At 38.9% G+C, this 25,067-nt stretch overlaps 1 protein-coding gene across 3 annotated transcripts in view; it reads right to left on the reverse strand.

Annotated features, from left to right (window-relative positions):
* Nucleotides 1–7,257: 7,257 nt before the first annotated feature.
* The window catches only part of CTPS2 (CTP synthase 2), a 110,459-nt gene continuing 92,649 nt past the window's right edge, over nt 7,258–25,067 (reverse strand). For 2 of the 3 annotated variants that reach the window (XM_087726284.1, XM_087726282.1), the window contains 4 exons: nt 24,910–25,006; nt 20,708–20,852; nt 10,529–10,621; nt 7,258–7,829 (listed from right to left, as the gene is read on the reverse strand). In XM_087726284.1, the coding sequence (XP_087582410.1) occupies nt 7,826–7,829; nt 10,529–10,621; nt 20,708–20,852; nt 24,910–25,006 (339 nt within the window). In that variant the 3' untranslated portion in view covers nt 7,258–7,825. Of the gene's footprint in view, nt 7,830–10,524; nt 10,622–20,707; nt 20,853–24,909; nt 25,007–25,067 lie in introns of those variants that run through there. The other variant, XM_087726283.1, reaches the window with a different exon arrangement.

Below are 25,067 nucleotides of genomic sequence, written 5' to 3' on the forward strand. Positions count from 1 at the left end.
ATGAAAAAAGAAATATGAAAGGATCAAATGTATATAGCCATGATGGCGAACCTATGGCACGCATGCCACAGGTGGCATGCGGAGCCATTTGTCAGGGCACACGAGACATTGCCCTGTCAGCTCCAGTGCGCATGTGCGCACTGGCCAGATGACTTCAGCTTTCATTTTCGGCCATTTTTCGCCCTCTGGAGGCTTCTCTGAAGCCTCCGGAGGGCAAAAAACAACTCAAGGCACAAACCGGAAGTTTGGGAACCGACTTCCAGTTTGCGCATTGGGTTGTGCTTCGCAACAGCTGAGGATAGAAGAGTTCGCTCAGGAATGATGCCGGCGAGGAAGGTGACCGGGTCTCTGGGACAGGTAAACAAGTGTGGGAAGGCAAAGGGGAGAGAGAGGATAGAGCGCTGGGCAGGAGCCACAGGGAGAGGAGGGGGGTGGCTCTTCTTCGCCCCTGCCTGGAGAAGGATTCCCCCGGCACAAGGAGATCAAGAGATGGAGACCCAAGGTGGCTCCACCCTAATCCAGAGGTCGCTGGGGGTTTGCCATTACTGGTATATAGATGTGTAAAGTATGGATATAGATATGGATATGGATATGAATATGGATATAGTTACATAAGATATATACAGTATATATATTGATAAAAGATGTAAAATGTGCTGCAAAAAGGATATGATTGTATAAATGAAATAAATAACTTAAAAAAATAAAGTTTGATGATGTAAAGACAAAAATAAAAATAAAAAATAAGTAGTTGTTCGCTGCTTCAACAAATAGTTCTAAGAATTTGTTTTCCTGAATTTTTTTCCTTTTAGGGTTACATTTTAGGTAAAAAAAAGAATCATCTCACCCAGGTACAATCACTATTCATATACACCGCTCCTGCACTTTCTGCCTCTTCTCCTCATTGTAGATGGGAGGAAGAAAAGCGATGGTAGGATTAAAATACCGTAATTTTTGGAGTATAAAATGATCTGACACAACCAGCTTTGGGGAAGGAAAAAAATCTGCCTCCCAGCAATTTGCCTCCTTGCAGCACACAGCCTGTTTCAGTTTCAATTTCAGTTTCACCTGATTAACACAAGGGGAAAAAAATATGCCTCTGCCTCCAAGCAATTTGTCTCCTTACGTGTTTCAGTTTCAATTTCAGCACAGCCTGATTAGCACAAGCAGCTGATTGTTGGTTGGATCAACCTCATGACGATCAGCTATTTCAGGCTGCAGATTGCCATAGCCTATTGCCGCCTCTGCGTGCTCCGTTTTCAGCCTCTGCACGCCCCATTTTCAGCCTCTGCACGCCCTGTTTTCGGCCTCTGCCTGCCTCATTTTCCACCTGTTCTGGCCAGCGGGGATTGGAATGGGCAGAAAATGGGGCATGCAGAGGTTGAAAACAGGGTGTGCAGAAGCGGCAATAGGCAATGGCAATCCCTGCTTCCTGAAACAGCTGATGGTCAAGAGACCAATCCAATCGACAATCAGCTGTTTGTGCTAATCAATCTGTGCTGAAGCTGAAACAGGCTGTTTGCTGTTTGCTACAAGGAGGCAAATTGCCAAAGGCTGGGGGCCAGTGGGTGGGTGGGACTACATTCGGTATATAAGATGCACCCAAATATTCACCCTCTTTTTGGGGGGGGGAAGTGCATCTTATACTCCAAAAAATACAGTAGTTTAACAACCGGTTCTCTGCCCTAATGACCCGTTGAGTAGGTGTGGCTGAGTGGACATGTGACTGGGTGGGCATGGCCATCTCAATGTCACTCAAATCGAGAGGGCCTCGCCTTGCAGGGCCCCTTACCTAACCCAACTGCTTGTCTAGCCTCCCAGCCATTTGCCTCATTGCCAAAATTTTTATGCAAAATGGACTTGCTTGAGAAACTCTGACTCCAAGTCACTTGGGTTTAAATCTGATTTAAACTAACCTAATCCACTTTCATGAGTCAGGTATCAAAGATCTACACATCTGTCTTTAGTTGTACCAACCATATCCTGTTACTACAATCTATTAAAACCATACAGGTAGTCCTCAACTTACAACCACAATTAGGATCAGAACTTCTGTTGCTAAGTGAGGCAGTCATTAAATGAGTTGTACTTAATTCTATGACCTATTTTGTCACAGTTGTTAAGCAAACTGCCAAGTGAATCTAGTTTCCTACACTAACTTTGCTTGTTGAAAGCCAGTTGAAGAGGTCACAAATTGTAATCATTTGACCCCAGGACACTGCACCCACCATAAATGCTGTATTTTTTGGACTGTAAGATGCATCAGACTATAAAATGCACCTAGCTTTTGGGGAAGAAATCAAGAATTGTTTTTTGCCTCTACTTCCCAGCCTCCATCTAGTATTCATCTGGCTCGTTTGCTGCAGCAGCCCATTTGCTGTGGTGGCCCGTTTTCCTCCACCTGTTTGCACTGCCCATTTGCCACCAATCACCCATTTGCCACAGCCCATTCAGTGCTGCCGCAGCCCATTCTAGAACAGCTGATTGGCGCCATACCAACTGCCTGCGCCCACCGCAATATTTGTATAAGATGGACAAACATTTCCAGCCACTTTTTGGGGGGGGGGAAGTATGCCTTATACTCCGAAAAATATGGTACATGCTGGTTGCCAAGTGCCTGAATTTTGAGCACCCGACCGCAGGGATTCTGCAATGCTCATAAGTGCAAAGACCAATCTTAAATCACTTTTTTCAGCACCAGTATAACTTTGAACAGTTGCTCAGCAAATGGTTGTAAGTCAAGAACTATCTGTATTTACATAAAGTGCTTGACCAACACCATTCCCAGCCATTCCACAAGCATATTTTCTGACTCATGTACCTTTTATGTCATAAATCTAAAACCTGTGAAATATTCTTTGTCTTTCTCCCAGGATAACTTTTGCATTTGCCTGTTTATAGTTACTTAACAAAAACAGATTGTTCTTTTCATACGTTTTGTAGATATGGGACAGGGGTAGGTTGCTAATCCCGTTCCAACCGGTTCGGTTGGAACGGGGCCAGCGGCGTCCTCATGCACACGCGCAGTTCACACATGCGTCTTAGTGCCTGCGCGATGCTCCAGCTGCTCGCGGAGCCTCGCGCAGGCACTGTATGTGCCATCCAGCTGCTCGCGGAGCCTCGTGAAGGCGCTGTAGGTGCCATGCGCCTGCGTGAAAGCGCAGAAGTCTTCAAAGACCGGTAAGGAGCGCGGGCGGGTGGGTGGGCCCTTCGCCGTTCCTGGAGGTTACTTACTTCCGGGTTCGCCGACCAACCGGTTCACGGGGACCGCCGCGAACCGGTTGAAACTCACCCCTGATATGGGAGCACCTTGGATGTAAAGTCAATTTTTATAACCCCCCATTGTCCAATGAGCACATTGATTAACAAAATTAATAAGGGTTTACTAATAAATACAGTGGATTTCAAGAACTATTTCCAGTTATGAAATATTAATTATTAGCTTAAGAAATAAGTGATATGAATTGCAAACACCATACCTAGAGTACATTATATAAATTTAGCATTTTCACATCAGCTGTATTTTCCAAAGATATAATGCCAATTATAAAGATTCTGTTACACTGAGCGGCTTCATTTGAGAAATGATTCCATATCACAAATTCACCTCTATTTTTTGAACTTAGAGTTGACCAAAATATAAAGATTGCAAATTTTGCATTTAGTGCTTGTGATTTGATAAATTACTACCTAAAATAATGATTAAACAAGGCAGAGTTCAACTAATTGTTCTAAGAAAAACATGATAAATGCACTTTTGTGCCCCTTCATTTTTTTCTGCTTTTGAAATATGTTTAGCAGCAATAAAAAAGAAAAACGTTTGTAATATTATTTCTTAATTTTTCTCATTTTCTTATCCCAATTTTTCTCTGTATATTTTTATTTCTTTTGTTAAAATAAAATAGTTTTAATTTCTATTATTGATAGAGACATCACCTTCCTCATAAATAAATACCCATCAATTATTTTTCTAGGAAAAAACTGCGTCACCATAAAATGTCTTGTCCGAGACAGAAGGGTCAGTATGAGCCTAGATATCTTTGATTCCAAGCCAAAAAATCCAATTACCTTTGGACAGGAAATTCCCCCGCCCCACAAGCGACTCCTAAATTGCATCAATAAAGGGGGTGGATGGCTAAGTGAGGGGCAGGAAGCCCTGCCATTCCCAGTGAGGGGTGTAGAAGAGATGGCAAGAGGAGCTCCATCTTGCTCCATGCGCCCCAATGAAAGGCAGCTGCAGCCTGGCCGCTTCCCTTCCTTGCCCTCTCCAGTGCTGGAAGCCAAGTGTCCATTACATGCCCAGTTGCCCATGTAAAGTCAGCTGGGCTGCGGGCACCATGTGGTAAGCTGCAGTGAAGGAGGCAAGTGGGATGAGCCATGGGGGCTGCGTAGGAGGCAGTTGGGGGAGGACGGAAGACTTACCAGGCACAGATCAGCTGGAGCATGGGTGCCACGTAGTAGGCTGTGGTGAAGGCAGGCCAAGGGGACCACATGGTCAAGGCAAGCAAGGGAACCAGAGAGCAGCAGCAGCTATACCACAGGTATGACTCTAGGCACCGGCCAAAGCGAGCGAGGTGAGATAAGGAGTGGCTGGGAGTGGTGGGGCCAGCCAGTGGTGGGATCAGCCATTTCTCTAAACTGTGCAAAAAGTTAACAACCGGTTCCCCTGAATCAGCTGAATCCCACCTCTGCTCCAAGACCCCTTCCAGCTCTATTCTGATTGATTGGCCTATTATTAACCCTAACCCAATCTTTGCTTTCTTTTGCCACGGCAGTCTACTTTTGTTTGTAGGTGTTCAATTTTTTATGTTCTTATTTTTTTCTCTTCTTTTCTGCTCTCTAGATTCTATTGAAACCTATTTTACTTTTTTAACAATAATTGTTAAGCCTAGAAAGTTGTGTGGCAGTTGCTTGTCTGTTTGAATTCTAAAGTCTAAGAGCACTTTAGCTTCTTCATATTCTATTACTTTCTCTATTTTATAGGCCCATTAATTCTTTCTTTCTTAAGGCCATTTGTCTTTAATATTTTTTCATCTTTCATTATTCCCTTGGACAGAATGTGAAAATTAGTAAATTAATGAGCAAAAATGTTTGCCTGAGAGATTTATTATGAAGGTTCAGCCAAACAAAGACAACAACTAAAGTAATTTAACCCTGGAATATTTTAAAATGACGGTGACCCTACCCAAATGTTCAGTTGAAGAAACACCTACAGGTTTTCCTATATAAGTAGAAAACAAGCTGGAACAGTATTGCTATATTATGCTATATATTTCCTAAAACTAAATTTGTCTCCAGCACAAAGTTTAGTATTTCACATTATTTACCTTTGCCTTTTTTATTTTTCAAACAGGATAAATTGCAACATAAAATAAACCACCTGCAATCAATAATCCAAAGGCAATTTCCAGTAGGTGACATGGATTAAGCCCATATACTTTTCACCTATACAAAAAGTTTGGCAGCAGTAATTCTGCCAGAGTTTTAATTCTGAACTTGGAAACAAGAATTTCTCCCCCTTTTGGATATCATAAAAAGTATTATGACAAAATGATTTGTTGTGAGATTCCCCTTCTATCTGACTGTTGGCCAATGAGTTCCCATTCTTGGTGATAACACTTGGACAATTTCTAAATTGGGCCACTTGGAGAAGCAGATTGAAAACCACTTCATTAAAGACTTTGTGAGCTTCAAGATGGCCTGATTATTTCTTGAATTGAAAAATTTACTCTTCAGCTGCCACTAAGAGAGAGATAGGAGGGGGGAGGGAGGGGGGAGAGAGACAGAGACAGAGAGGTCAGAGGTGGCGGCAGAGGTCTGATTTTGCTCATTATGGGCCATATGGAAAAGGCAGTGATTAACTGAAAAATTTAATTGCATCCTAAAACTTGAAAATATTTCACCCTTTTTTCTTCAGTTAAACTCCTCATTTATATAAAATGAATTATAAAAACAAGAAAAAATCTTTATGTTTTTCTGCTAACATATAGTTGAATATAAAAGAGCAACATATATATTTTAGCTTCATTTTTAATCAATTTTCAAATCCAATTTGAACTTAACAAAAAGTACCTTTAAAAAAACCTGGTGTACTTTTGATAGTAATCTTAATAATTCAATGATATGCAATAATCTAACAATATCAATTAACTTTCAAGGCACATTATACCAGCGCCATGTAAATAAATATACAGAGAATAGTTTTTTAATCCACAATCTTTCTGGGGAGTGAGGGTGGGGGACAGATATAATGAAATCTGTAGATCTTAATATATATTAATGTATTACTTGGATAATGGAAAATCATTTTAAACACCCAAATTAGAGTATATTCCTATCAAATCAGGGGTGGGTTGCTAATCCCGTTCCAACCAGTTCGGTTGGAACGGGGCCGGCGGCGTCCTCGTGCACGCGCGCAGTTCACGCATGCGTCTTAGCGCCTGCGCGATGCTCCAGCTGCTCGCGGAGAATCGCGCAGGCGCTGTATGTGCCATGTGCCTGCATGGAAGCGCAGAAGCCTTCAAAGACCGGTAAGGAGCGTGGGCGGGCGGGCCCTTCGCCGTTCCCAGAAGTTACTTACTTCCGGGTTCGCCGACCAACTGGTTCGCGGGGACCGCCGCGAACTGGTTGAAACCCACCCCTGTGTCAAATGTTTCTTCTGGAGAATTCTCTTTAACATGGAAAAATAAACATACTGTTTTTAGTCAGGGAAATATTTTTTTCCTTTTGAAGAGAATGCCATAAAAAGCATATTACCATTATCAGGCTAGAGATTCAAAGTCTCTAAAGACATAGCTAATGAGGCAATGGTTCTGCTTCTTTAGTGCAGCAGATATATTGACAAAAAAATATAATACTAGGCAGTAAGTAATCTTTTCTCCACTAAATATATATATGGAAATGGCTAGAGGAATATGCCCAAAGAAAGGTTTTTTTTAGTAATTGTTTCTATCTAAGGCTTTTAGGAAACCTTGATGGATGAAAACAACATACATTTCTTATCCTTTTTATCCAGTTTCCTACATATACCCCGCCCTCAAAAAAAGTCATTGCTTTTCCTTCCAGCCATTTAGATTCTTAAAAAGAAAGGTTTTTTTTTCTTCCACTGAAAAAAGGAAAGTAGTCAAAGACTAAGAAATGAAATATGGGGTTATGTTATAGGTTGGTTAATCTTGTCCAGAGAAAAGGCAGGCTCTTTTTCAACCCTACAGCAGTCTGGGGAAGTGAGAAACAAGAAGACCAAGTAAACAGACTAGACAGATTTATTTTTATTTTTATTTCTCATTAGTTCCTGCACATGTCAAAGGGCTGGTTCTAAATCTGTAGTGAAGACTGGTTCTTAAGCCAAACTGTTCTTTGTCAGCTCATTATCTTGGATCCCTGTATCATTACCCCAATCAGCATTAACTCTGTCCAGGAAGAAATATTTACAGAAATATGCACATAATTACATATTTAATAAGCATTACTTATGAAAAAAGTTATAGTGCTTCAAACATCCTTCCAACTGCAGCATTAAAAAAATATGCTTAAAGGCTTGTTTTAAATGATCTAAAAATAAATTAATAGAATTCTGACACCTCCTTACCACCAAATGCTAGCATAAAGCTATAATTCGCTTGAGAGAACGTAAGATGGATTTTATGCAGTTTAGAGAGAATGATAATGTTGAAATGGAATAGATTTTTCACTGAGGCAGCAGAAACATTGTCAAGAACACAGGGGGACCTTCAGTCGGAAGCAGCTGCACATCTTCTCCAACTTAATCAGTTTTTCTTCTTTGGAATGGCCTTTTCAATTATGTTTTTTTCTTCTGCTTATTTTTTTATCTTGCCAAAAAAAGAAGAAGGTTTAAAAATGATTATTATGCTACATCTTCTCTGCATGTGCAATTAATATTTCTATAGTTGGCACATAAATCAAACTTTTGTCTTTGAAATGAAAAGAAATATTGGAATAGAAATTATATCATTAGATATTTCTGCCAGACCCATCACTTGCACTACTGAATATGACAGGTTCATGTTTTCTGCCTAGTTTTTGGCATAAGATTTATATGGTCCTCAAAACAGTTCAACTCAATCATTTGAGTCTTCCTGTTGCTTGCATAGGGAAGAGGCAACCGTTAAGGCTGCTTTATTTGTTTGTTTGTTTGTTTGTTTGTTTGTTTGTCTTGTATGCCGCCCACTCCCGGAGGACTCCGGGTGGCTCACAAAAGACAAAGGAAAGGGGGGAACAAGACAAAGACAACATATTAAAAACAAAACCAACATTCACAATTTCCGTGGAGGTAGATGCTTCTCAGCTCCCCCCAGCCTGCTGGAACAGCCAGGACTTGGTGGCTTTGCGGAAGGCCGGGAGGGTAGTAAGGGTCCAGATCTCAACAGGGAGCTCGTTCCAGAGGGCCAGAGCTGCAACAGAGAAGGCTCTCCCCCGGGGAGTCACCAGCCAACATTGGCTGGCAGATGGAATCTGGAGGAGACCCAACCTGTGCGATCTAATTGGTCTAAGAGAGGTAATCGGCAGGAGGCGGTCTCTCAGGACCCAGGTCCGATGCCATGTAGTGCTTTATAGGTAGCGACCAGCACCTTGAAGCAGATTCGGAGACTAATAGGTAGCCAGTGCAGCTCGCGGAGGATAGGTGTAACGTGGGTGTACCTTGGTGCACCCACAATCGCTCGCACGGCTGCATTCTGGACTAATGGTTGTGATATGAAATGCAGTAGCAAGAACAATTCTAGCTAGAAAATTCAAAGTTGTGAAAATACCTGGGCCTCTTAAAACCTAAAAAATATAGGACAACATCTATAAAGTACTTTTGAGTTGCAGTTCTATATCCATTATCTTTGAGACAATAGGGATTGGTTAGCAGTAGACTTGTACAGATTTGCTGTCTACCTGACTCTGAAAGAAGACAAGAGGAACAAAAGGGAAAATAGATTGTGTGTGTGTGTGTGTGTGCATGTGTGTTTGATGCAATTCTACTTCCATTGAATTAAACATAAATTATTTTTGAAATAATAACATTCTTTTTAGAAATACGTAAGTCAGCCAGTTAACTGCATCAAAATTAAAACAAAGAAAAATATGTTTTGTCAGTACATTTTTTTAGTGTATCAAAAGAAAAGGGAGATTACTTTGGAATACTATCCAACAAATTGATCTGTCTATAAACAAAGCAAGTGTCATTTGGAGAGAAGCGGAGAGGAGAGGAAAGGGAAAGAGGAAGGGGGAGGAGAAAGGGGAAAGGAGGTTCATATTGGTCAGAGATGCGGTTCCAGGCAGCATATGGATGCTGGAAAATTTGTTTCTACCATCTTGTACTGATGGTAAAGACTGGAATAGAAGTATTATTTGGACTGTGCACTTCCCCAAACAGACAAAAAAAGTGAACAAACATAAATACTTAAAGCAAGGAAGGTCATCTGTTATTTCATGGTGACTGTATTTATTAGGGAACCCATGGGACACTGGTAGACATTGTAATAAAAACTTAGGAAAGTCTTTGTTTTTTTTAAACTGCTGGAGGTTAAAGGGATATCGTAAGTACCTTAAACTTTAAGACATCTATTTAGCAATTTGATTTTCCCAAATCACAAACATTTCTCTGAGTTTACCTCAAATGGACAACTTGGATTTTAGAAATTGGAAAATATGGTTCTATAACAAATATACTACACTGATTTGACAAGAAATGCTTATGTATTGTATTTATATTGTGCTTTTCTTTGCTGAAACAATCTAAAAGTGAGTGATTATACTGTTCCAGGTATAACATGACATTGGAGAGTGAAATTATACATGAATTAAATGTGTTTTTGCTTTTAGTGGAAGGGGTATATTAGTTAACAGTAAATCATATATTTAGAAATAACAAAATAACACAGTAGGAAGGGACCTTGGAGGTTTTCTAGTTTAACTCCCTGCTCAAGCAGGAGACCCTATACCCATGACGGTGAACCTATGGCATGTGTGATTTTTGGCCTTGATTTTCACCCTCTGGAGGCTTTCCTGAAGCCTCCAGAGGGTGAAAAAACACCCAACGGGCAATCCGGAAGTCAATTCCCAAACTTCTGGTTTACCGGTTGGGCCATTTTTCACCCTCCCCAGGTTCCTAGAAAGCTACTGGTGGGACCTAACAGGCCGTAAAAGTCAGAAAACAGGCCATTTCTGCCTCCAGAGGCTCCTCCGGGGCAGCGGGGTGGTGGTCATGTGTGCATGTGCAAGGGGCACGGCATGGGGGGGCATTAAATTATGTGGGTGGGCATGCAAGCGCGAGCGATAGCGCAAACATGCATACTTTTGGCACCCGAGGCAAAAAAGGTTCGCCATCACTGCCCTATACAATTTCAGACAAATGGCTGTCCAATCTTTTCTTAAAAAGAAGGCACTCTTCTCTTAAGAAGGCAACTCTTTCCACTGATTAATTGTTTTCACTGTCAGGAAATTTCTCCTTCTTCTGCTGCCTGGAAGAAAATTCGGGAGCAATCCCATTGTTAGAGAGGTGGGGAGAATAGAATAGGCTTACCTGTGTTCTTTGTGCTTTTCTTGCAGTCCTGAACATGTTAAGCTTGTTTCTTTTTCTGGAAAATCCTCTTCACTCAGGTCACTATAACTGTCACTAAACAAAAAAGAATAAATGATTTAAGGATCCAATTTTCACATCTGTCTCTCACTGCAAAAGCAGTCACATTATGTTTTTTTTCCAGATTTGTTCATATTGATACAAGAATTAAATCAACTAACTCTCTCATTGAAATCAATGGTGCTTAAAAATACTGCGCTTCAGCTTGATTCAGTCCTTAGGGTAATTATACAGTACTTATTTCATCATCTGTCTTCCTTTGGAAGGATGTTAGTTACCCCAAGAGGAATAAGAACTTCATTCTGTAACCATGTGATAAACTAATCACATGAAATAATAGTTCATAAACAATGTGATTGGCTGAATCGACTCTATTTTCATCCAAAGAATTTGATATTAAGAAATTGCTTTAACATTTTGTATAGTAGGATAAATCTACAAATCCACTTTATGTTTTAAGAGCCATGGTTGTGCAGTTGTTAGAATACAGTATTGCAGACTAACTCTGCTGACTGCCAGCAGTTCAATGAAAGGTTGACTCAGCCTTCCATCCTTCCCAGGTTGGGAAAATGAGGACCCAAATTGTTGGGGGCAATATGCTGACTCTGTAAACTGCTTACAGAGAGCTGCAAAGCACTGTGAAGCGGTATATAAGTCTAAGCGCTATTGCTACTTAAAACAGTGTTTTCACACAAGTCCAAAAGCTCAGAAGACAAAACTTCTGGTCCTAGTGACCGATTCAGATTGGCTCCTGCAGTGTTTCTCAAACTTGGCAGCTTTAAGATGTGTAGATTTTGACTCCCAGAATTTCCAATCAGTTGCCAAATTTGAGAAACACTGCTTTAGAATGTAAAGGTTTTTTTTTAAAAAAAATCCTGCTGGACCAGAGTTTTCCTAATTTACCCTTTCCCCCAAACTGTTCTTTCAACAATAAGCCAACAACTGAAGCAAATATAGATTATATCTTATGGCTTCAAGATAGAAATCCTGTGCCACCTTACTTTATAATAAAAAAGGAATTTCAAACAAAATTAATCAGTTTGTTAATAAGTAATTAATTCTTAAGCACTTGTTGCACTATAATCAAACTATATTTTAATTAGTATAACTAATATTGTACTTACTTCTTTCTGAATGTACCCAGGAAGCATGAAATAAAAATTAATGTTATGAAACATTTCTCCAAATTGCATGAAAATTCAAAGCTACAGAAAAATAATGTGACAATCTTCTTTAATTATTATTAGAATAAATTATAAAAGCCAAAAATGATTTAGAATTAGTTCCCATTGCTGTAAACTTCTCTTATAGATTCAACTAAGATGAATGTGTAGCACAGTATCCTGGGGAAATGCTAATATGCTATAATATCTGCTATAAATATACAAAACACCCTGGAAATAAAAAGTAGGAATGAATTTGCAACTGCACATTCAATAGTTTATCACTGCATTGTACTTTCTGTGTATGATAATAGCTTGGATTGATGTTCCTAGACTGAGTCTGTCTAGAACACGTCCCAAAATTCTTACATATTATGAAATTATGATTGTGTATTACAATATTGTACAATATCCAGAACTATTATTGCTGTCACAAAATGGAAAGTATCTTCTAAGAAACAAAATTCAATGGAATAATGGATTTCAGCAATCTTTCCTGGCTCATCACTTAAATGCATAATTAATTATATTCTGCCCCATTCAGATTACTTGTTCTTACTCAGTGGCAGGAAACCATCTGTAATTATAACTTTAGAAGAGGACTACCATATTTTTGGCGTATAAGACGCACCGCAGTATAAGACGCACCAAGGTTTTGAAGGGACAATTTTTTTAAAAAAAAAGATTTTGCATTCTGCAAGCCTTCCAAAAACGGCCTGTTTTTTGCAAAAACGGTCCATTTTTTTCAAAAAAAAAAAAAAAAAAGGCATGAATAGCCCTTAGGAGGCTTGTAAAGTGCTCCTGAGGGTGGCGGGCAAAAACAAGCAAAAAATGGGCCCGGTCAAAAAAAGGGCATGGATAGCCTTTAGGAGGATTATAGAATGCTCCTGGGGAGGGGCAAAATTGAGCAAAAAAGGGCCTATTTTTTGCTCATTTCTGCCCTCCCCAGCCCCTAGGAGCTCTCTGAAAGCCTTCTAAAAGCTATGCACAGCCATTTTGGTGCAGGGGGCAGGGTTTTGGGAGGCAAAAAAAATGCTGTATTCAGTATATAAGATAAGGTGACCAGATTTTCAGATTGGTAAAGAGGAACACCATTGACCGGGGGGAGGGGGGGGCTTGATTAAAAAATTTATATTTTGTCAAAAGGTCACAAAAGGCGATTACATGACCCCAGGACACTGAAACCATCATAAATATGAATCTGTTGCCAAACATCAAAATTTTGATCACGTGACCATGAGGATGCTGCAATGGTCGCTAAGTATGAAAAATGGTCGCTAAGTGTGAAAAATGGTCATCAGTCACTTTTTTCAATGCCATTGTAACTTTGGTCACTAAACCCATTATACCAGCTTTCTTGCCACAGTTCATGCCACAGTGGTGGCGGCAGGGGGTTCCATCCACCTTCCTGGACGTCATCACATCCCATTTTTGTCATTCTGCGCATGTGCGGAAGGTCCTGCGCATGCGTAGAGGTGGCATGTGGGCTCACATTTGCGACCCGGTAGCAAAGGTAGGTTGATTTCACCCCTGAGTCACTGGTCTATATTGTTCACCTATTGTTCTATAACAAAGTCTCATATTGAAGAGCCTATGTTTAATTTCCCTCTAGGTAATTCTTATATATTCATGATTCATGAAACAACTACCTTTCTCTAAAAGGTCTTCTAGTTCATGTGACTACAAAATTCTATAAAAACAAGAGAAGAGACTGAATGTGTTTTTTTTTCTACCTCACACAAGTTCCTCACTTTTATTTTCTGAATTTAGGTACTTTCCATCTACTAAGTTTTCCTACATTTTGATAATCTTAAGCTATTAGAGTTCTTCAGAGGCAAATAAGGAAATTTATCAAAACCTCCTTTCAAAATTCTACAGACTTGAAACTGTAAAAAAAAATATCATACAGAATGTTTGTAATTTTTTGCTTTTTACAAGAAGAATTATTTCATTGAGTGGTTGCATCCCTCCCCTGGTTTCCCCTCTTAGGCATTATGGAAAGATAGACTTCTACTAAAGATGTATGCCTTCTGAATGCAGGACTTTTCAATAAACATTTTAGAATTAATAGAGATCAGTGATTAATCCTTCTCAGGGGCTCTGGTGGTAAGCAAAAGTTTTATGTATTATGGTTCATCAATGTGGTTTCTTTGCTTTGGCTTTGGTGTGATGAAAGAAACAATTGCTTACAATCTGCAATTGATAGGAGTCTCAATCAAATCACACAAAGCCGAAAACAATCTACATTGTATAGATCAAATTTTGAGACAAGGCTTACTGCTTTCTAATGGAAAATGCTAGCAGCCTCCCAGGCCCATAAAATTATTTCCTGGAGAGCACAATTTTGATGGGCAGATGGACATAGTGAAGGCACCTTCTGAATGCTAACATTCATTTAATAAAACCAAAGTATTAAAAGCTGACAAACTGAAAAGGAAGAGTGATCACTTAAATGGACCAGAAGCCCTTTACAGTGCAACATAATTGAAGCCTGGAGGATTGTTCCCTCTGTGCTTCTTTAAAACAGTATATGTTAGAATAGAATAACAGAGTTGGAAGGCACCTTGCAGATCTTCTAGTCCAACTCCCTGCTTAGGACGGAAACCCTACACCATTTCAGACAAATGGTTATCCAACATCTTTTTAAAAACTTCCAGTGTTGGAACATTCACAACTTCTCTCCTTGATTAGTTTCCACCCATTGCTTCTTGTTCTACCCTCACGTGCCTTGGAGAATAGTTTAACTCCCTCTTCTTTGTGGCAACCCCTGAGATATTGGAACACTGCTATCATGTCTCTCCTAGTCCTTCTTTTCATTGAACTAGACATACCTAGTTCCAGAAACAATTCCTCATATGTTTTGGCCTCCAGTCCCCTAATCATCTTTGTTGCTCTTCTGACTTCTGACTGTTTTTCTCCTTTATGACCACTGCACCATCCTCATGATCACATGGTCAAAATTTGCTTGGCACCTGGCACGTGTTCATGATAGCTGCAGCATCCAGGATTATGCGATCACCATTTGTCACTTTCCCAGCTGATTTCCAACAAGCAAAGTGACTGGGAAAAGCCAAACTTGCTTAATGACTGCACGGCTCATTTAACAATTGCAGTGACTCACTTAACAACTGTGGGAAGAAAGGTCATGAAATGAGGAACCGTCTTGCTTCGCAATGGAGATTTTAGGGTCAATTGTGGTTGTAAATCGAGGTCTAGCTGTACAGTATATGGAAATAATCCCAATCCCTTAAAATTGAAGTGTGCTTGCCTTGCATTCTAAACAACAAAATATCCAACCATTTTTTTCTTAAATATTTTAAGCAAATGTTGTACAAAATCTCCCAATGCAATAAGCTTAACACTGTATCCTGAAGTGTTGGAATATAAAAACTGTCTCGTTCACATAGTATGTGAAAATAGCAATGAATTTAATGTATGAATTTAAAACTAAGTTTGGAGCTATTGTTTATTAGCCAATGTTGCATTCTATTTTATACAAAATGCTTCCGTATCAGAAAACACCCATGTTCTTCTATTCCAGACACCTGTAATGGCCCCAAAGGACCCCTATGACCTTCAATAACAAATTCATGGCTTTATACAGAGATAAAATAATATCAACACCCAACTCTGCTCACTGGGTAGTTTCAGATAACTGCTATTTGAGGAGAAGTTTTAGAAGTTACTTGCAATCTTGTGGCGAGTTTGCTGTTTAATCTGCTAGTTTTGCAAAAGGAGAAACTACACAGCCATAAAAATAATTCCTGTTGCTCAATGCAGCTGTGCTGAGCTGCTTTCCTGGCACGATTTGGAAGATATTTGGTCACAGTAGATTAAATATGGATAAGAGAGCCAGTTTGCCTAGTAGTGGTTCAGGCATCAGACAAGAAATCAGGAGTTTCTAGTCCCATTTTAGGCATGAAAACCTGCTTGGATGAAATGAGGCCAGTCACTCTTTTTTCCCTTCTTTCCTTCCTTCCTCCTTTCCTTCCTTCCTCCTTTCCTTCCTTCTTTTCCTTCCTTCCTTCTTTCCTTCCCTCTTTCTTTCCTTTCCTTCCTTCTTTCCTTCCCTAACTTTCTCCCCCCTTCCCTTTCCCTGTTGTGGGGAGTCGGAAGGAGCATTAAATCTGCTCACCGCCTTAAAAGTGGGATTTTTTTTTAATGGCTTTTTTAAAAAGTGATTTCAGCCGGGATTCCTTTAGTAATCGCCCCATCCATCCTCCCATCCTCCTTCCAAAAAGTTGATTTAAAAAGCCAGCGATCCGCGCCCGCTTCTCCAGCGTTCCTGATTCAGGGGCAGAGTCAAGGCTTCACGTTAAAGCCAAAAAGGACCTCCACAGAGATGCTTCGGGAAGGCAGAGCAGGGATGGGAAACTGGAGAGCAGCTTTCGCCTACAGCCTTGGGGGGAGGGGGGTGTTTGCAACCCTGCCCTGCTTGGCACCCCTCATTGCTTGAAATGGGGTGCTCCATTTGGGGGGGATGCAGGAGGTCCAAATAAGAGGCGGAGTCAGCCTCTGCTGGGATGGAGCAAGCAGAAGGAAAGGCAAGAGCGGGGGGGGGATGGGACTTTGCTGGCGGTTGCAAAGCAGCCTTCCCCCAATGCCCCCCAACCCTTTCAAAAGCCACCCCCATCGCCACTCTCTCCCAACCGGATCCCCGCCTGCCTCCCCTCGGCTCACCCAGTGCCCATCGCTCTCCCTGCAGAAAAACATCACACATCGGCGCGCGCACATGCAGGAGGGGAGGGAGCAGAGAGGGGGAAACCACTGCCCTCTAAAGGCCACATCAGGAATGACACCTCAGAAAAATAAAAACTTTTTTTTAACGGTGTCCTTTTTAAAATTGATGATTCAGCGTCTTTTCTTTCTTTTGGAAAATTGGGACTTTTTGAACACACCGCGGGATACGGGACAAATTATTAAAATCATGACTGTCCCGCCAAAATCGGGATGTCTGGTCACCTTAGTATAAGACACACCCAGATTTTCAGCCTCTTTTTTGAGAGAAAAAGGTGCGTCTTATACTATGAAAAATATAATATGTAAGAGAGAAAGCATTAGATGCTGCAGATATAAAGACTTTTTGTGCTTCATAAAGCAATTACAATAAAGAAAATTTAGATTCTTGCAATAACCTTTTATTTGCAGTTTTGTCTTCAAATGTCTATTCCTTAGTTCTTTTATTTTCAAGTCTGATTCTTTAAAGCAGGGGTCCTCAAACTATGGCCCATAGGCCAGATATGGCCTGCCATAGCAATTCATCTGGCTCATGTGGGACCACAAGCTGTCCTGCCCACATCATCCCGCCCACCCTCCAGCCCCCGGCCTAGTGCAGGCCTTACTTTTGCAGGCAGCCGGAATGAGCAGAGTGGTGCGAGCCCCATTGGGTACAGTTGGAAAATAAGGCCAATGGCAGGGGAGGAAAATGCGCTCTGGGCCCGCCATGCTAGGCCGAAGGGCCATCTGGCTATGTGAGTGGACATGGCAAGACTCAGCTGCCTTTTTGGCCTTGCTCTGGGCTAGGCAGTGGTTTGGCTTTCTTGGCTGGCTGCGCCCCCTGATCCCTGCCTGGACTTTTCCTTCTCACGTCGTTGGTGGCAGCAAGGAAGGTGAGCCTCTGCTGCTCATTCCCCCAGTCCACATCTTGTCCCTCACCTGGACTCACCACAGCTGCTGGGTGTTGCCTGCCATGGCTGTCAGCGGCCAGCGAGCACAAGGCTGTGCTGCCTGCATTGCCCCTCCGCTAGCTGGCTTCCCCTGCTAGCCTGCAACCCATGCCTGCCACACCCTTGAACCGGTTCTCTTACGGCAGCTCCATCTTGATTTTTGGCTCTGCGCATGCATAGAACAAGTTTCTTTGCAGAAATGTAATTTTTTTCATTTTTTAATGAATTTTTTTTGCGCACCGAACCAGCACTAATGCTGACAGCAACCCACCCCTGTCTTGAGCCCACTGCACCAAGTGGAGTAAGGCACAAAATGAAACATACCTCTACAAAAATATAGTATGGGGTTTTGTTTTGTTTTTGGATCATCTGATTTTAAAATATGAAGTAAAAACTGAGATTGTTGAATGTTTAAATGTTCCTGAAATACAAATGGAAAATGTGAGAAATGGTGTCTGGTCTATCTCAGAGGAAGAAAGAAGGGGGGGAGCTATAAAGAAGACTCATTTAAAGAGACAGAGTGCAGGAGGAATGGAAAATCCACCCTTGAGAATTAAAGTCAATTTGAAAAATTTTACAAGCCCGAGACAACATTATTATTTCATCACTGACATTCAGAGTCCAAAGGTGCGAAGATATTTTTGTCTAGATTTGCTTATAAAAACATTTGGTAAATTTATCCAACGAATGGCTATTGGACTGAGAAAATCTCGCTGTGGGAGGGACACAGGCTGACAGATGGGAGAATACAACTTAAAATTAGCTAAATCTGATTACTTCAATTTGTAATAGATATAGCTGAATAATAATTAATATTGATGGTAATGTATATAATATGGAATTGGCTAATAGACTGAAGAATACAATTGAAATCTAGCTAAACCTAATTGCTCTTTTTGTAACAGATATAGCTGAATAATAACTGATATTGATAGCAAGGTATATAATGTGGAGTTGATATGATATATAACAATTGGATATGAGAAAATATTTTTGAATTATACATAAAGAGTATTAACTACAACAATTATTACTATTATAAAAACTAAATAAAATACATACAATCAAATGTTAATCAATACTGGGAAAATGTTATGATATATGATATAATTAAATATTATGGATGTTCAGCTAAAATAGGATATGAGGATTTGATGCTAATAGAGGATTTTACAAGCAAGTAAATGAAAGGTCAGCATGTGTTATGGATTAACTCTTTGGCATAGTTAAGGATGAAGGATGTTTAAATAACTATAGGTAATTAAAACTGAAGGTATAATGATGTTAATATGGTAAACATTTGAGTCAAGATATTTGAATTAATATGAGTTAATGGAAGAGAAGCACCAAAGCATGTTGTAACCAGCTGATATACTTCTTTTTTTTATTTTATAATAGATACCTGTGTTTTGTTTTCCTTTCCTGTCTTGTCCTTTGTAGTTTTTGTCTTTTTTTGTTTTATTTTTCCTTGCCTTTTCTTTCTGGTTTTTTTTTCCCACTGGTGTGGGCAGGTATTGTTCAAGATTATTACTTGTATTAATATTTTTAAATAATAAGTACAGTCAAATGAAAATGGATATATAATAATGCTTGAGGTAATATGAGTTATGTTTGTTGATTGTGGAGGATCTGTAATCGATTGATACATTTTCTACAGATGTAAAGAAAGATGCTGTACTTGTTTTAATTAAAATTAAAAAATATTTATTAAAAAAAATAGTATGGTTGACTTCTGGGGCTTGCACATGCAATAGGTTCACATGGTGCAACAGGACTGGGTGTTTGTTAGTAGGAGTGTCTGGGCTAGGGATTTCACTGTGAGTTGTATTGTGTTGGGGGGGAGCACGAAGGGAGGCTCAGCCAATCTCATTGTATACATGGTGTACTCTGACAATAAAGGTTTGAATTTGAATTTTAGTTTTCATCAGGAGCACAATTTTTGCCCGAGTTACCTTTGGTAATAGAGAAAGATGTTCTGCTTCTGTTATAGGTTATGTACATGTTCATTTCTTGGAATAGCGCTGGCTTTCTTTCTTTCAAATAAGTATTTTGTTATGATTTTGGAGAGCTGTAAAATGAAGCTTACTCTATAAGAGTTTTTCTTATTCTAAGCATTTCGCTTTCTTCTTGAAGATTCCTTTTTTTTATAAATAATCCTCCTAAGCTTTTCAATGAAAATTTTTTTTTCATTGACCAGCAATTATTTTGTAAGATTGCTGATAAAAGTATTTTCAACATGTCAAATATTCCACAAGTCAAAAGAACAGACATGCTTGTATGATAACAAATATTAGGCAATACTACCTTGATATCAATTGCACCTGTGGGATACTGACGTTTACTCGTACCATGTATTGTGTGTTTTTTTTAATTAACCTTACAAAAATATGAAGAAAGCTAAATATAAATATAAACTTCCAATATGTTATAACTATTAAATCACAATGTGATTTAAACTGTCTTCTCAATTTAATCTGAATTACTAAATAAGTACAATTCCAATATATGAGAAACAAAAATGAAAAGAAGAAAAAAGAAAAATTGTTTTAAAAGATGCAGTCAGCATGCTAATCATTTAAATGGAATTAGATTGCTAGAAAGCCTTCTTCCTTACATTTCTATTAAAAAAGAGCATTTAGAATATTTTTACCTGACATCTACTCCTGCAAATTAGGAATGGATGCACCCTTGCAATACTCTTTTTTAAACAGTGTTTAAAATATGTAACCGTATGAAAAAGATTTATTCAGTTTAGATCTCATTTTTCTTTTAAGAGCTCAAGGCAACATGCATAGCATTTTTCCAACAGAAAACCTGTGAAGTAGTTGAGATCAATCAGTGACTTATATGATTGAGTATAAACTTGAAAACAATTCTCTGAGTTCCTTGTCCAACATTTTAAACACTACTTGCATAGTTGTAAACAGTAATCATCTATCAATTAACTATTCTTAGGATTCATTCACTTATTCAGTTTAATTGACTACTTCCTGGCCAAGAATATAAATCACCTATATATCATCTATATTTATATCATTTGTATCTATTCTTTTTTTCTCCCATCCATATAAAGGAATAAGTGTTTGCAATGCAGAGTCTTTGCATCCATAGAATTTTCTAATGCCTAACCATCCTAATTTTCCAGTATTTTTAGCAAAAACTATCAATATTTTTCTAATGTATAAACAAACAACATGGATCATTGTTAGTTATTTTTTCCAAGCATTTCATAAAGGAAAAAGAAGAGGAGGAGAGAAGGAGAAGACAATCATTCAAGCAGAAACCATGATTACCTAGGAGACAATTTACATCCGTGTTGCAAGTATGTGCTGAGTGATCCTGTTGCAGCAAGTAATAGGCCAAGGTAGGCAGGTGAAGGCTTCATAGGTCTGGAAGAGAACTCAGGATGGAACTGAACACCAATGAAATATGGGTGATCTAAAGGCACATAATACAGACAAGAAGCTAGTAACATACTGTAAAAATTAAAACTCTTTAACATAAATTGATAATAATTTTAATTATTAAACTATTGATAATGATAAAACCATGAATAATTATTAATAAATAATTCAATTCTGATTTTTATACAAATGTATATAGATTGTGCTATTTGGTAACATAAGTAAGAAAATCTGTATCTTGCTATATTCAGGTATTTCTCGACTTATGACCACAATTGAGACTGGAACTTCTATTGCTAGTCAATGTTGTTAATTAAATTCTGCTTGATTTTAGGACTCTTTTGTCACAGTCATTAAATGAATCACTATTTTCATTAAGCAAATTATACTGTCATTAAGCGAATCTGGCTTCCCCCATTGACTTTGCTTGTTGGAAGCCCCCTGGCAAGGTCGCAAATAAAGATCACAAGATTTTGAGATGCTACAACCTTTGTAAATATATGCCAGTTGTCAAGTGCCCTAATTTTGATCTTGTGACTATGGGGACACTGCGACAGTTGTAAGTGAGGGGACCAATCAGCACCTTCATAACTTTGAATGGTCATGCTTGTAAGCTGAGGACTATCTGTAAAGGCAATGATTCTTATTTTCCATTGGGTGGAAGTTAGGCTGAACTTTTTACAGTTTATGCTGATTTCCGAGAACGGTAGCTATTCTTAATTGGATAGCAATGTTTAGTTCAATACAGAATCTCATATATGATTTTGGCATTCTTAATTATTATCATGGCTTTTCTATCGAGAGATGGCAGAGAAGCCTCTTAAAAGTGCATTTGATGACTACCAGTCCTAGATTGTCAGCTCCCATTCTACTATATTCAGTCTCTAAATGTTTCAGTTTGATGGGAAAGACCATTTTTTAACCGTCTCCCAGTAATACAAAAGAAAATGTAGCACTCCTGTGCATTAGCCATTATAAAATAAATGGTTTGAGTTAATAGTTCCCAATAGATATCAAGATAGATAGAACTAATAAACCAGGAATCTACAGTATGTCTGTTTGACAGAGCTGTCCAGATTCTACTTGAATATATCCACTGAAAAGAGTTCATTACCTATCAGGATATAATTTGATATCCTGTAAACTGTTCTTACTACTTTATGCCCTTCCTAACATTCAAGCAGAAATGGTCTTCCAGTTCATTTTGCTGCTCTATGCTTATTTCTAACCATTCTTATTTTATTAAAAAATAATAATAAAATAAATTCCTAGATTGTTTTTAAGATGTTTAAAAACCACCTGCTTTATAACATAATCTAGAATCATCCAGATATCAATTTCAACATCGCTACAAAGTTTGTCCATTTTTTAAAAGGTTTTTTGAAAATAAGAACATCTGCTGCAGTCATCTGGAACTTCACAAATCTTCATAATTTATCAATGATGACAAATACAGCAAATAGCTTAGAAAGACAATCCTTCTGCTCCTGGTGATTTAAACTTGTCATAGTATCTCATATCATTTTCTGAAACTGTAATTACCTTATCAAATTGTGGGAATATTGATGAAGTAATACACCTCAAAAAGCATTTGAAAAAGTTATCCATTATTTTATTACCGTATTTTTCAGAGTACAAGACACACTTCCCCCCCACATCCCACTCCCCAAAAGGTAAAAATCTGGGTGCATCTTATACACTGAATACAGTATTTTTGATCTCCCAAAACCCCATCCCGCGCATCCCGTTTACTTGCAAAGGGTTTGGGAAGCCTGCAAAGTACATACTGTATATTATGTACCTGTACCTGCATATGTGAACAGTAGAAAAGTAAAATTGTTGTTTCCATAGTGAATGTTAGGAATCACTAATATTAAGTGATTAATAATTTCACAAGGACATCAATTACTGAAAAAAGTGTGGGTTTTCTTCACTTAAGCATTCAAGCACTGGATACATATTAAAAGATCAGTTTGGACTCAGTTATACCTCAGAAGTCTACAACATAATGATCAGGATGATCACTAGCATAAATTTAGGGATAAATAGCTTTTTGTGCCAAATTTTATAGTACATATTTTCATACACCGTGTGCACAATTATTAGTCCAGTATTTTGACCATATCATCCTTTGAATGCATATTTTCCACCTCCAAGCTGTAAACTTGAATGTTTAGAGGGTATAAGCAGATGAGGTGATGCGTATTTGTTAATGAGGGAGGGTGTGGCCTAAGGAGATTAACACCTTATATCAAGATATACATAATTATTAGACTACTTCTGTTCCTCAGGCAAAATCGGCTAAAAAGAGATTTAATGGACTCTGAAAAGACAAAAATTGTAAAATGTCTTTCAGAGGGATACAGCCCTCTTGAAATTGCTAAGATATTGGGGTGTGATCACAGAACCATTTTGCTGCAAATAGTCAACAGGGTTGCAAGAAACATGTTTAGAAAAAAAGACACACCTTAACTGCCAAAGATTTGGGAAGAGTCAAACATGAGGGTAACAGGAACCCACTATCCTCCAATACTGTCATATTTCAGAACTGCAAACTACCTTGAGTGCCCAGAAGTACAAGGTGTTTAGCGCTCAGAAACATGGCCAAAGTACAGAGCCACAATGGTGCAGTGGTTAGAGTGCAGTATTGCAGGCTACTTCTGCTGATCACTGGCTGCCAGCAGTTTTGCAGATCGAATCTCACCAACCTCAAGGTTGACTCAGCCTTCCAACCTTCCGAGGTCAGTAAAATGAGGACCCAGATTGTTGTGGGCAATATGCTGACTCTGTAAACTGCTTAGAGAGGGCTGTAAAGCATTGTGAAGCAATATATAAGTCTAAGTGCTATTGCTATTGTTAAGGAAGGCTGAAATCCTATCACCATTGAACAAGACACATGTTGAAATAACAAGATTGGGCCAATAAATATCTGAAGACAGATTTTTCAAAGGTTTTATGGACTAATGAGATGAGAGTGACTCTTGAAAGACCAGATGAATGGGCCCATGGCTGGTTCAGTAAAGGGCACAGAGCTCCACTTCGACTCAGATGCCAGCAAGTTGGAGGTGGGATACTGGTGTGAGCTAGTATTATTGAAGATGAGGTAGTTGGATCTTTTCAGGTTGAAGATGACGACTCAAGATTAACTCCCAAACCTACTGCCTGTTTTTAGAAGACACTTTCTTCAAACAGTGGTACAGGAAAAAGTCTCCATCTTTTAAGAAGACAATGATTTTATGCAGGACAATGATCCATCACATGCATCGAACTACTCCACTGTGTGGCTAGCCAGTAAGAGCCTTAAAGATGAAAGAATAATGACACGGCCCCCTTCCTCACCTGATCTAAACCCTATTGAGAAATTGTGGGCTCTTCTTAAATGGAAGATTTATGGTGAAGGAAAACAGTACACAGCTCTGAACAGTGTCTGGGAAGCTGTGGTTGTTGCTGCACAAAAAGTTGATTGTCAACTGATCAAGAAACTGACAGACTCCATGAATGGAAGACTTATGACTATTATTGAAAAGAAAGATAGCTATATTGGTCACTGATTTCTTTTTTGAACTGTCAGAAATGTTTATTTGTGCATTTTGAGTTGTTTATTATTCTTAACATCTGCAACAAACGACTGAGATGGGGAAATTTTCATTTCCCATTTAGCTGCATAATAATTCTGCACACTAATAGTGGCCCAATAATTGTGCACACATAGATATTATCCTAAGAAAGCCATAAACTCACTTTTACTTTCTTAAATATTCAGGTTTGAGGTTTATTAACATTTTGGATTCGCCGAGAGCACTCTACTTGTTCAATAACAAAAATAATCCTCCAAACTATAACTTGCCTACTACTTGTAAACACAGTGTAGTTAGATAAATGTACATCTTTATTTTCACAGAAAGCTCATGCTAGGTCTCCTTAATAGTTCTATTTTTAATGTGGCAACCAATAGCATCTCTAAAATTTCAAGATCTAACAAATGTTAGCATTGACTCTTATAGATTCTCCATTTCTCCATGTATTTATAGTAACATTAATTGCACATCATCTTTCATATGCAAGGTGTTGCCAGAAGCCAAAGTTTTTACCATCCAGTTCAATGATCTCCATTCTCTTTCCTTCTGTGTCATGCCCAACAAACTTCAAGCCTTTATCTTCAAAGAAGTGAATCAATTCAGGATTTACCTGGAATAGGGGAAAGCAAAGAGGTAAAAGATAAATGTACTGCTCCAAAAGTTCTCAGTAC

This window comes from Thamnophis sirtalis, unplaced genomic scaffold (assembly GCF_051295495.1).
Source record: "Thamnophis sirtalis isolate CommonGarterSnake01/CBP01778 unplaced genomic scaffold, rThaSir2_p1.2 scaffold_12, whole genome shotgun sequence".
In the NCBI taxonomy this organism is placed as follows: Eukaryota; Metazoa; Chordata; class Lepidosauria; order Squamata; family Natricidae; genus Thamnophis; species Thamnophis sirtalis.